The sequence below is a fragment of the Mustela nivalis genome (genome assembly GCF_964662115.1).
Source record: "Mustela nivalis genome assembly, chromosome: 3".
Classification (NCBI taxonomy): domain Eukaryota; kingdom Metazoa; phylum Chordata; class Mammalia; order Carnivora; family Mustelidae; genus Mustela; species Mustela nivalis.
Genome location: NC_139022.1, coordinates 63,577,616 through 63,590,440, shown reverse-complemented (window position 1 = coordinate 63,590,440; position 12,825 = coordinate 63,577,616). Strand labels below are relative to the sequence as shown.

The following is a 12,825-nucleotide window of genomic DNA, read 5'->3' as shown; positions in this document are numbered from 1 at the left end:
TGTCTCTCTTTTGCTCAGCTTCTTTATTCTCTGTCATTTGGTCTTCTATGTCACTAATTCTTTCTTCTGCCTCATTTATCCTAGCAGTAAAAGCCTCCATTTTTTATTGTACTTCATTAATAGCTTTTTTATTTCAACATGGTTAGATTTTAGTTCTTTTATTTTTCCAAATAGGGTTTTTATCTCTCCGGAGAGGGTTTCTCTAATATTATCTATGCCTTTTTTGAGCCTGGCTAGAACCTTAAGAATCGTCATTCTGAACTCTAGATCTGTCATATTAGCAATGTCTGTATTGATTAGGTCCCTAGCCTTTGGTACTACCTCTTGTTCTTTTTTTTGTGGTGAGTTTTTCCGCCTTGTCATTTCGTCCAGTTAAGATTTGCTTTCTCGTCCTCTGCAATTTCACTGTTCTCCTGGGTGAGTGAAGTTGGTCTTGGCTGGGTTTCTTGTTGATCTTCTGGGGGAGGGGCCTGTTGTAGCGATTCTCTAGTGTCTGCCCCAGGTGGAATTGCACTGTCCTTACCAGGGGCCGGGCTGAGTAATCCGCTGGGGTTTGCTTTCGGAAGCTTTTGTTCCCTGAGCGCTTTCCGTAGAGTTCCAGAGGACAGGAATGAAGATGGCGGCCTCCCAATCTCAGGCCCAGAGGAGCCAGAGCTCAGGTTCTCACTCCTCAGTGCGCCTTCAGAGAAAAGCGCCCAACTGCCCCCCTCTCCCTGGCCTCTGATTGCGCTTGGAGGAAAGTGCTCAATGGGTCACACTTGGAGAAAAGCGCCCAGTCGCTTCTGTCTCCGTGACCTCCGGCCGCGCTCCAAGCTCACCCAGCCTGCAACCAGTTCAAGGTCAGCCCGAGCTGAGAGCTCACTCCTTGGCTTTGTTGCTGTAGCCAGCTTCCCTGCTCTAATACCTCTGAGCTCTGCGACACTCAGGCATCCCCAGTCCTTCTGTGACCCTGCGGGACGTGGGGTTATGCTGACCCCATGTGGGCTTCCCCCCGGTTTAGCCTCTGGAGCGATGTCCCTCCGTGGAGCAGACTTTTAAAAGTCCTGATTTTGTGCTCCGTTGCTCTGCCGCTTGCAGGGAGCCGGCCCCTCCCCCTGCGGTCTATCTTCCCGTCACTTTGGATTCACTTCTCCGCAGGTCCTGCCTTTCAGAAGTGATCGATTTTCTGTTTCTAGAATTGTTGCTCTTCTTTTCAATTTCCTGTTGGATTTGTAGGTGTTAGCAATGGTTAGATAAGCTATCTAGCTGATCTCCTGTTCCCTGATGTCATCTCAGCCTGCTATTTCTCCACCATCTTGACTCCTCCTCCAGCATTTATGTAATCTTACGATGTTCTTGTCATTACACATTTACTAGTGCCTACCAATACAAGACAACCATTGATTTTCTTTCTGTCACCATACAATAGATTTATCTTTTCTTTAATGTTCATGTAAGTGGAATTATTCTGTATATACTCCTTTGATATAGTTCATTTGCTTAACTCATTACTTCTGAGATTCATCCAGGTTATTGTGTGTTTTTAGGAGTCTATTCCTTGTTCTTGCTGAGTAGTACTCCATTTTGCAGATATATCACTGTTTATTCACCCATTGATAGACATTTGTTTTTTGTTTTCGTTTTTTGGGGTTTTTTTTCTCTTATGCTAATATAAATAAAGCTGCTATGAATATTTGAGTACAAGTCTTCATGTATATTTGTTTTTCTCTTTCTCGGGTAAATACCAAGAATGAAATTTCTGGCTCAGATGGCAGTTATGTATTTAACATTATAAGGAAATGCCAAACTGTTTTCTGAAGTAGTTGTACTATTTTACATTTCCTCCTAGCAATGTGCAAGATTTCAATTGCTATGCAATTACTTTGGTGCTATTGTCCAAAAATCACTTGAGTATATTTGTGTGGTCTATTTCTGGGCTTCTTACTGCATTGGTATCTGTCTACCTTACACTAATAAAAGCACATAGTTTTGGTTACTATAGTTTTATAATGAGTGTTGAAATCTTATAGGTTGGGTGAGCCTCCTAACTTTGTGTTGTTCAAAACTGTTTTGGTGGTTCTGGAATTTCTATATTTCCATATATGTTTTATAACCACCATGTCAATTTCTACAACAAAGCAAACTCAGGTTTTGATTGCAATTGTATTGAATGAATAGGTCAAATTGAGGAGAATTGAGGTCTTAACAATGTCAAGTTGTCCTATTTATAGACTCCTTATCTCTTCAGGTCTTTAATTTCTGCCATTAATGTGTTAGTTTTCACTATATAAATCTAGTACATATTTTGCCAAGTTTAATAATAGGCACTTCATGTTTTGGGATGCAATTATAAATGGACTGATTGCTTGGAATGTTTTTATGTGCATCTGTTGAGATTATTGGCTCCTCTCCTTTATTCTGTTAATATGGTAAATTATCTTGATCAATTTTAAACGTTAAACCAAACTTGTATTCCTGAGATAAACTGTACTTCATCATGATATATTACCATTTTTAATAATTGCATATTCTATCTGCAAATATTTTTAAGAGTTTTTGTGTCTTCAGTCTGAGCGACTGACAACTGTAAAATAGATAAATTTAATATCATGGATTTTTTTTTTCTTCCATAATTAGGAATTAAGAAATGGTTGCTCACTCTAACCATTTCTTTTTTAGAGAAAACAAGGGGGGACTTGAGGGTAGGGATCTTAAGCAGGCTCCATCCCCGGCGCAGAGCCTGGCATGGGGTTCAATCTCAAGACACTGAGGTCATGACCTGTGCTGAAATCAATAGTTGGACACTTAACTGACTAAGCAACCCAGGTGCTCTGCACTCTGACCTTTTCTATTGAGGATTTTACTAGAGGTACTAGATAGTACAATAAGGCAAAGAAAATAAATAAGAAACATAGAATTAGATAGAAAGAAATAAAGTAATTCTCTTTATTTCCAAAAGATATGGCTAAATACTAAGTAATTTATCTGGAAAAGCTATTAGAAGTAATTATTGATTTCAGCAGGATGGCAGAGTAATAAGTCACTACATAAAAATTACTATTTTTTATATGCTAGTAATGATCAATTGGAAATTAAAATCTTAAAAGCAAGATATTGCGGCGCCTGGCTGGCTCAGTGGGTTAAAGCCTCTGCCTTTGGCTCAGGTCATGTTCCCAGAGTCCTGAGATCGAGCCCCGCATCAGGCTCTTTGCTCGGCAGGGAGCCTGCTTCCCCCTCTCTCTCTGCCTGCCTCTCTGCCTACTTGTCATCTCTCTCTGACAAATAAATAAAATCTTAAAAAAAACAACAACAACCAAGATATTACCTGTGGTTTTTCGCAGTTTGATAATGTATCCAAATGTGTGTGTGTCTTATGTATTATCTTTTATTTATTTGTTCGTATTATTTGCATGGAGTTTCTGACCTTGGATATGTGGCTTTTTATCTTTTATTATGGAAAATTCTCAGCCATTATGTTTTAAATTCTATTGTCTTCTTTTTCTTGTGCTCTATTACCTGTGTTTTAGGCAAATTAATTCTTTTCCACAGTTTCTGTATGTTCTGTTTTGTTTTGTTTTTAACTTTCTTCCCATTTTTTGTTTCAGGTGGGTAATTTCTATTGACCTATCATTAAGTTCATTGATTCCATCCTTAGTTGAATGTAGTCTATTCTTAAGCCTGTCAAAGAGATTATTCTTTGATAGTGTAACTTTTATTTCCACCATTTTTATGTACTCAGTTCCTGATCTCTTAATGCAGTTTATTCAGTTTTTTTCCTTTGTATTTTCAAACATTTCAGTCATAGTTAAAGTCACTTTCTGATAATTTTAGCAAATGTGCTTTATATTCCTCTGTCTCTTGACAGTGGTTTGGTTTCTTCTCTTTTGTGTATGTCTTGTATTGTTTTCTTGTATGTGTAAGATTCCACATATAGATCAGTGGAGGCTCAAATAAATATTTATGTCCAAAAATGGGCTTACTTTTTTCTGTAAAGCTGTTAGTTGAGTTAATCTTGTCAGTTTTGGGGCAGGTTTTAGATTTTGTTAGTGCTATAGATACCTTTAGTGCATCCTTTCTGGTTACTCCTGCAGTGGAGTACAGTTTCTTTGTGCATGGCCTGGTTCTTGGGTGTGGTTTTTTGTTTTTTTTTTTTTTAAGAGTTTATTTATTTACTTGACAGACTGAGACCACAAGAAGGCAAAGAGGCAGGCAGAGAGAGAGGGGGAAGCAGGCTTCCCGCCAAGCAGAGAGCCCGATGCAGGGCTCGATCCCAGGACCCTGAGATGACCTGAGCCGAAGGCAGAGGCTTTAACCCACTGAGCCACCCAGGCGCCCCCGTTTTTGGGGTTTTTAATCGATGTTTTTGCTTCACTGTTAGCTTTCCATAATGCCTGCATGGCTGGGTCATAGGAGGACTGTCTTGTCATTCTCTTCCTTTCTTGCTTGTTACTCCTCTCTAGGTTGAGGCTAAGAGTAAGATATGTTTTGGTTCTGCTGGTAGACTTCAGTCTTAAATATTCTTTGTGTTCTTGTTCTCTGGTGTTGGCACTTTCTCAGTACTTGTGTCTCAGTTACCCATGGCAGCCAAATTCTGCTTTGTATCTGTGGGCAGGGTTTTGGCAAGAGACCATTTCCACCCTCTGCCCCAGTGTTAGATTTCTGCTTTGTATTGATGCGGAAACCTATGTTTGAGTGGCATTTCTTCTGCCGCTTGCCCAGGGACAGATGGATTTTGCCTTTATCCCTCGTCCAGAAACGGTATACTCTTTTTTGGGCAATGCAGCAGGAGGTTTTCCTGTCCCTTTCTCAGGGCACATAGATTTTACTTACGTTCTCCCAACAGAAGCAGTGCATCTTTTCCTGGATTCTAAAAGTATATTAAGACCTTACCCCAATAACTTAGGACATTTTCTTCATGTGAGCGAAGGATCCAGGGAAGTGGACCAGGTTTAATGTCTATCTTTTGGTGATCAGCTGGTCCTCACTGGCCCACTTGTGCTACCCAGTAGGGAATGTTATCTGCCCTTAATCTTTTTCATGACTACTGAGGCAAAGAGGTTTCAAGTGAGGGCGAACTTTCCTTGAGTCAGTAACTCCCAGATACTATAAATCATCATGGTACTTGCCTTTGGCCCTTAAATTTGTTACAGTCTTACCTACTTTTATGATAGCTACTTCTCTCCTGCACCCTGGCAAAATGAAATAGTTTTTTGAGTATCCAGTCTCTTCACAAAGGGGTTTATCATTATCACTCTTAGGGAAGTTAAGTTCCTTGCTTGGTTATTACCTTTGCTCTCTGATGGGTTTGTGGAGAGTTAAGATATTGTAGATCATTTGGCTTTTTCTTAATGTTAAGTGATAATAGTGTTCTCTTGTGACTTTCTAAATCCTAAGCAGCCACAGAACTTTCATGAAACTTTTGGGATGTCAAAAGTTAGTTAATCAAGAATTAATTTTTTTATAAGAATTCTAGCAACTGTAGTTCCTTTTCTTTAGTTTAGAATGATTTCCTTGGAGGTGGTTGCCTTCTGAAGTAGCTACATTCAACCTCTTTCATTATTCTTTTGGCTTATGGAGGTGATTTTTCCTTAAGGAATAAATTCAACATGCTTGATTCTTAAAAAGCCTTTCCATATCAAGAAATGGGTAAACAGAAGAGCGTGATTTCTTTAACATCTTCTCTGAGCAAGTTATAATTTAAGAAATCACTGCAGTAGTTATTCTCCATGGCACTCAACTCAGGGGGACTTAATTCTTTCAGAAAGTTCCACGCCTACTCCTAGGAAGTAATTGATTTAGATAATTTGACTGAATATGCTTTTTTTTTTTTTTTAAGTTTTTTTTGTACTCTTTACATTTTTATTTAGAGTTCTGGAGGCTGGAAAAGCAAATGTTATTTTACCAAAAAGTTCACCAAGTGGAATAACTCATGTGATTGCAAGTAATGCAAGAATCAAGGCTGAGCAAGAAAAAGACCATTTTAAGGCTCCATTTTATCCAATTCAGTATCTAGGGGATTTTCTTTTAGAGGTAAGTAAAATAAGTAAAAATCAATTTTTAGTGTTTATAGAATATCCATACTGTGAAATATGTTAAAAATTAAAATGCGTTCTAAAGTTTAAAAATACAGTGATTAGAAGTATAGTTGACCTTTGAACTGTATGCATCCACTTATAAACAGATCTAATAATTCAGAACAATACTCTCAATATATTCTCTTTTCATGATTTTCTCAGTAACATTTTCTTTTTTTAAGCTTACCTTATTATAAGAATGGAGTATGTAACCCATATATAAAATACATTTTTCAGCTATCGCTAAGATTTCTGGTCAACAGTAAGCTGTTGAGTTTTGGGGGAGGGCTACAAGTTATATGTAGATTTTAGACAGAGGGGGGGTATTGGTGCCCCAATCCCCATGTTCTTCAAAGGTCAGCTATAATTAAAGTGACATATTTTTAAAGGCAGTTGCTTTCAATTATTTAAATATTTGAGATTATTTCTAATAAATATGGAAGAAGCTTGCTTGTTGAATATAAAATGTCTTATTTTTGAGTCTCTATTTTAGTTTTCTATGTTTTAGTGATATTTACTACAAACTAATTTTAGCATTTTATGTCAGAGTACAAATAAAGTAGCAGTGAACCAAATATGTAGGTATTTTTCCCATGGAAAAAAAAGATTTAGAAATAAGTCTTTCTAAATCTTTTTTGTAAGGATTTAGAAATATTTTCCTGTCCTGTTCCTCTTCCTCCTTATTCCCATTTGGTACAAAGGCCACTTAAGTTGTTTGAATGGGAACAGTCCTAGAAGAAATTCTCTGGAAATAAAAGAATTTTTAAGAAGGGTCACTCAAGGTAGAGAAACCTTAGTATGTTTAAAAACGCCACCTTGATCTTGTAGGAAAAACTGACTCCTTAAATGTTTCCATCTCAATAGATGCTATAACCCTTTATCTAACTTATGTAGAGACCTGTTAATAACCCTTGAAACCTTCCTCTCCCTTATTCCCCACATTTTGCCAATCAAGTCCCCTTAATTTTATCATCTTAAATACCATTCAAATCACAGTGCTTCCCTCTTCCTGTATTAACATCATACTGAGTTCATCATCTTTTCTCTGTCCTCCTAAAATAGACTCTTAAGTGCTCTCTACCTTTTAACTCTTGATAGTGTACTAATTACTCTTACCTTTTTCTTCTCTAATCTATTCTACATCGTTCAGAGTATCCAAAATATTCTGTGTAAAACAATTCTAATCTTGTCACTGTCCTACTTAAACTCTCCAGTGGCTTCCCATTGCTTTTAGGATAAAGTCCTAAACTTCCAACATGGCTTTAAAGTTCCCCACAGAATTCTTGTCAGTCTTGCCTTTCAGGTGTATCCTGCTCAATTTTTTTCTGTGCTCAACTATAGTATAATAAAACTGCCTTCTCCCAATTTCTTTTCTTTTTTTTTTTTTTTAAGATTTTATATATTTATTAGACAGAGATCACAAGTAGGTAGAGAGGCAGGCAGAGAGAGAGGAGAAAGCAGGCTCCCTGCTGAGCAGAGAGCCCGATGTGGGACTCGATCCCAGGACCCTATGACCTGAGGCTTCAACCCACTGAGCCACCCAGGCGCCCCTCTCCCAATTTCTTAAACAGGCTAAGCTACTTCCTATCTCAGTGTCTTCTCAAAAGCTAATTTTTCTCCCTGGAAAGGTCCTCCCCAGTACTCTCACCCTCTGTGCCTGCCTGCCTTCTCTTCATCATTCAAATTCCAGTTATAATGATGCCTCTTCAAGGAATCAACTGTCTGATTACGTGGTTAAAATCTGTTTTCCCCATCTAAACCAAAAGGACCATGTCATGAGGATGATACCTCTCTTTTCCATAGTTATATCTGAATAATCTAGCATAAAGCCTGGCACATGAGTTCTCATTTTGTGTTAAATTAATAGAGAAATTATGAAGTTTCTTTGAGTCTTCCAAGAGTAGATATAATACATTGTTCTGTAGTTACCCTTCTGTACTGAGTAGCAGCAATGTAGATTGGAAATAAGACCTTATTTCAGGGGATGGATCTGCTTGGACTGTAGATGATCTTGTTGCCTTTGACAACGATGGGTCTTGGAATGGGCATGTCAATCAGTTCTGATCTGTGGGACATGAAGAGTAATATGTAAGAAGTTCTGGGAAGTTTCTTCATCCTTCTGAAGAGATAGCCTCTGGCAGCCTGGCTCCTATTAGATAAGAACATGGGAGAATGTAATCTAAATTATTACTATCAGCCAATTTTTGACCATGAGGGTGTAAGCATCCTCAAGATGAAACCAACCCTGTAGATAGCAAAATGTAGACACACAATGTGAATCCTTGCCAAGAGACTTAGCCAACCCTGAAACCTGTCTTAGCACTGGACCACATTACCATGCTGTGAGGTAATAAAACATCCATATTATTTACATGACTTTGAGTTGGTTTTCTATTACTTGCTGCCAAAAGCCTCCTATGTTATCTACGTATCTGAACAGTTTAACTGTTAATAGAATGAAAGCCATTCTTGACTAGATTAGTAAAAGTATCTGAATTTTCTTTTTTTTTCTATGGAAACAAATGAATAAAGTATAAACTATGATATACTTTATCCATAGTCTTATTTTATTGCAGTAATTTAATGGCATTCAGATTCAGTTGCTAAAATATTGGAGGGCAGCAGTAGTATATCAAGTAAAAGCAGATACTCTATAACTTACATTTGTTTTAGAATACATTGTTTTATGAATTCTGGATTAGGCAGCTGGGAGTTCATAACTACATTCCAAATAAGGAAAGCATTTTGTGATAACTTCTGAGAAGAAAATAGTTAACTTCATGGTAATATGTTTCTTTTCTTTTACCATTTCGGCATATAGCATATCACATTCCTCATTAGATGGATTCTGAAGTATCTTCTGAGAATTGCCGTGTAAGATGAAGGAGTTAAAAATAACAAGCAATTGTTTAAAAAAACTTTTGTTTAACCTGCTTATACTTTTTTGCTTATACTCTTTTTTTTTTTTTTTTAAGAGAGCTCCTGAGTAACAGAATTAGGAATCTGTTTAATTCAGGTTTGTAGATATTTATTGAAGGCTTTTGATGTACCAGGCACGATGCTGTGCACTAGGCAAAATGAGTAAGAGCACATATTAGGCTTCAAGGTGCTTACTATTTCGTGGTGAAAACAGAACACAGAAACTTAATTTCGTGTGTATTGTGCTTTGGCAAATTCAAATGTAAGGTAAAGGAATGTAGAGGAACAAATGACTAATATATCTCAATTGTTTGGCCCAAGGAAGGCCTTGCTCCCCCAAAAAGGAGGATACTTAGGAATACTTAAAACTTCTTTTGACTGTCTGCCTAAGAAAGAAAATTAAAATTGAACTGCAGAAAAGTCTTAAATATAGTAGGAATGATAGAAGAAAACATTCATTTTTTTAATGGCAGATCAACTGATTTGTGACCCAGATTTATAACTGATTAGTTTTTTGAGCACAGGAAAGTCCTCTATCCTGAGACTGAATTTCTTCCTTTGTACATAGAAGCTAATACTATCTTACTTTGGTTGTTGTGAGAACTATTACAGCTGTTATTGTAGACTAATATTTATTGAATGATTACTATGTGCCATGCTCTCTCTGCTAAGCATTATGCACCCTTAATCAGTCTCTCTGTTTACTTATCTTTCTTTTCTTTCCATCCCACCCTTCTGTTCTTCCTTTCTTTGTGTACCCAACATGAGGCTTGAACTCACACCCCAAGGTCAGGAGTTGCATGCTCTCCCGATGGAGCCAGCCAGGCACTCTTATATACCCTTAACCTTACTTTTATAAAACATCATATTCCTGTGCGTATGTATTATAGCCTCATTTTATAGTTGGAATGAAGTACATGAAGTACAAATGAAGTACAATAAGCTTCGAGTATTTGCCCATGCTCCTGCAACTGACATGTGTCAGACCAAAAATTTAAGACTTATTTCCTTAACTGCTCTTTCCTATACACATTTGGTTATAAGTAGGTAACCTTGGGTTTGTAGGGGTATTAGTAGGTAACCTTGATATTCACCTGGTCTCTTTCTGGGTAGTTAAAAATACCTAATGCTTTTAACAGTGCCATAACTAGTAGTAAATCTTAAGATCTTCAGATACATTTAAGAATCAGGGTATGGATACTAGCAAAGAACCATGTAGAGCACTCTTTGCTTACCTCTCTGATTTTGTATCCTGTGTCATGAATTGTGTGGTGAATGCCATGGCTGAATCAAGGAATAAGACCCAGGGACTTATACCTGGGTCTCTATACCTAGTGTAAAACAATAGTCTCTCTATACCTAGTGTAAAAAGTCTCTCTATACCTAGTGTAAAACAATAAACCCCATCAAATAGCTGAATCAGAAGCCAGGCGGACTGTCATTGCCACGCTGTGCTACTTTACTCCTAGACAATAGAATAATTTACTGAATAAGTAGGCTTTGGTCATCTATTTGGAACACAAATTGTACTATATAAGAGAGACTAGACATGGCCTTTTTTTTTTGTAGGTCATATAGGAGACACTTAACACAGTGTCTAGTATATAGTTGGCACCAAAGAAATATTTATACAATGAGGAATAAGAGGGGTGCCTGGGCGGCTCAGTTGCTTAAGCATCTGTCTTAGGCTCAGGTCATGATCCCAGCGTCCTGGGATCGAGCCCCACCTTGGGCTCCCCACTCAGGAGGGAGTCTGCTTCTTACGTTTGCTCACTTGTGTGCTCTCTCTCTCTCTCTCTTTGAAATAATAAAAAAAATATAAAAATTTTTTAAAAGAAATAAGGAATAAGCAATGAATATTTACAGATAAAGAAAATACTTCCTATATATTTCATTAAAGTATTCAATTAAAGTATTAGTGATTTGGAGAAAAATACATATTGATCATTTCACTCTATAAAAATATATTATTCTAAAAAGCTTCCAGGGCGCCTGGGTGGCTCAGTGGGTTAAGCCGCTGCCTTCGGCTCAGGTCATGATCTCAGGGTCCTGGGATCGAGTCCCGCATCAGGCTCTCTGCTCAGCAGAGAGCCTGCTTCCTCCTCTCTCTCTCTGCCTGCCTCTCTGCTACTTATAATCTCTCTCTGTCAAATAAATAAATAAAATCTTTAAAAAAAATAAAAAATAAAAAATAAAAAGCTTCCAAATTTCCTCATTTGTCAGGTTATGGTTTTTAGTTAGTTAATTTATGTAAGGTACTTGCTTTGTACATTTTATTTCACAGGTCAATATCTAACATCTTGAAATAGATACATAAGTAAATAGATCTAAGATTAGAAAATAGTATGTTCTTGCCTCGTTAATGATAATGGAATGTTCTTTTGCTTTACTGGATCATACTAGATTACTGAAATCTATGTAGGATTAATTCATTCTGTATTTTAGACCTTTCTTAATGCTCTGGGCTGTAAGGATGTATCCTCCCATTGTTAATCAGTTTTAAATTTAAAGCCAGAAAGTCACTTTTATCCCACTTCAAGTAGTCCTTAACAATAATTATGGTTTGTACATTCAGAGTAATTCTTTCTTTGATGCCTGGCATAGGAAGAAGGAAAGTTCTTCATTTTTCTTAGTTTTCAGTTTTACTTTCTTGAATAAAAAGAAAGTTAATCAAGTACTCTCAGGAATTGTTCTTTGATTGGAGGATTGCAGTCTGCTAAAAGACCCTCACATCTACATAGGAATCCCAGGACAGGTGAAAGGGAACCAAAGATGACACCATAGGCCTTACATATTTCAGTTTATATCATAACTGTTCCCTTAGAGGACAGTGATTCTCTCATTTCTTTGTAAAAATCAGGAATCTCTGAATACCATTCCTTAAGTGCATTGTAGTATATGTCATGAACTCATTTTTACTTCCATCTCTTTATTTTGCTGAACTTTTAGAATTCTATATATAGGTACATATGCAAATGTCTTAACCATCATTGGTAGGTGGTTTATGAATTCAGTTTGTTTTTCTTGGCAAGAAAAATTTAAATATTTGATAAAGAGTTAGGCAAAAGTAATTGTTTATTGCTATTCAAGTAAAATAAGAGCTGTGAATTCTTTTAGGCCTCTTTTCCTCTGTGTATGTAGTAGACTTGCAGATTAGAAGTCTTATCGGTAAAAACCTGAAAAATAATCAGAAGTAATCTAATCTGAAACTTATTTTTATCTATATTGTACTTTTAACTTGGACTGGAACTAGGTAAAACATTTCTGTTCTTGATTATTCATGAAAAGGCTTGATTGTTACTAGGCCAATAAAGCATTATATTTTTTGAAGATACACAGAAATCACTTAGTTATTCAGGACCTTTGTTTTGAATTATTTTCCTTGAAAGAATTTACTACCATTTAATAATTTTATTTAGGAGGAGGAATTTTACCTTCTTTTGCAGTTAGATAATGTTGGATAATGTAAAGTACGTGTTGTTATTATACTAAATTGATTGTCTGAACCATTTATATATACATACAGAAAGAAATTCAGAATGATGAAGATTCCCAGATCCATTCTGTTTGGAATAAACACAGCAATCAGGAAAAAAACAAAGATTTCTGGAAAGATAAGGGATTTCTTAAAATGAAAGGTGCCTTAAAAGAGACCATGTGTAGGACCCAGGTAAAACTTTATGGGCAAAAATAAAAAAATGTACATTTCTGGTTCTTGCATCATTATTTTGGGGGGAGCGTATGGTAGAAATTATACGAATTTTGAAATCAGAGCTAGTATTTGAACCTAGCTCTGTTTTTATTATCTGTGATTTGAGCTTGTTCAAGATATTGCCATATGTCCCAGTTTTTG

General features: G+C 36.7%; 1 protein-coding gene across 1 annotated transcript in view; it reads left to right on the top strand.

Moving 5' to 3' along the window:
* Nucleotides 1-12,825, top strand: part of SLF1 (SMC5-SMC6 complex localization factor 1) — a 76,043-nt gene that overhangs the window by 13,832 nt on the left and 49,386 nt on the right. The window contains exons 5-6 of the mRNA XM_082723962.1: nt 5,847-6,009; nt 12,499-12,642. Coding sequence (XP_082580088.1) covers nt 5,847-6,009; nt 12,499-12,642 — 307 coding nt within the window. The remainder of the gene's footprint in view (nt 1-5,846; nt 6,010-12,498; nt 12,643-12,825) is intronic.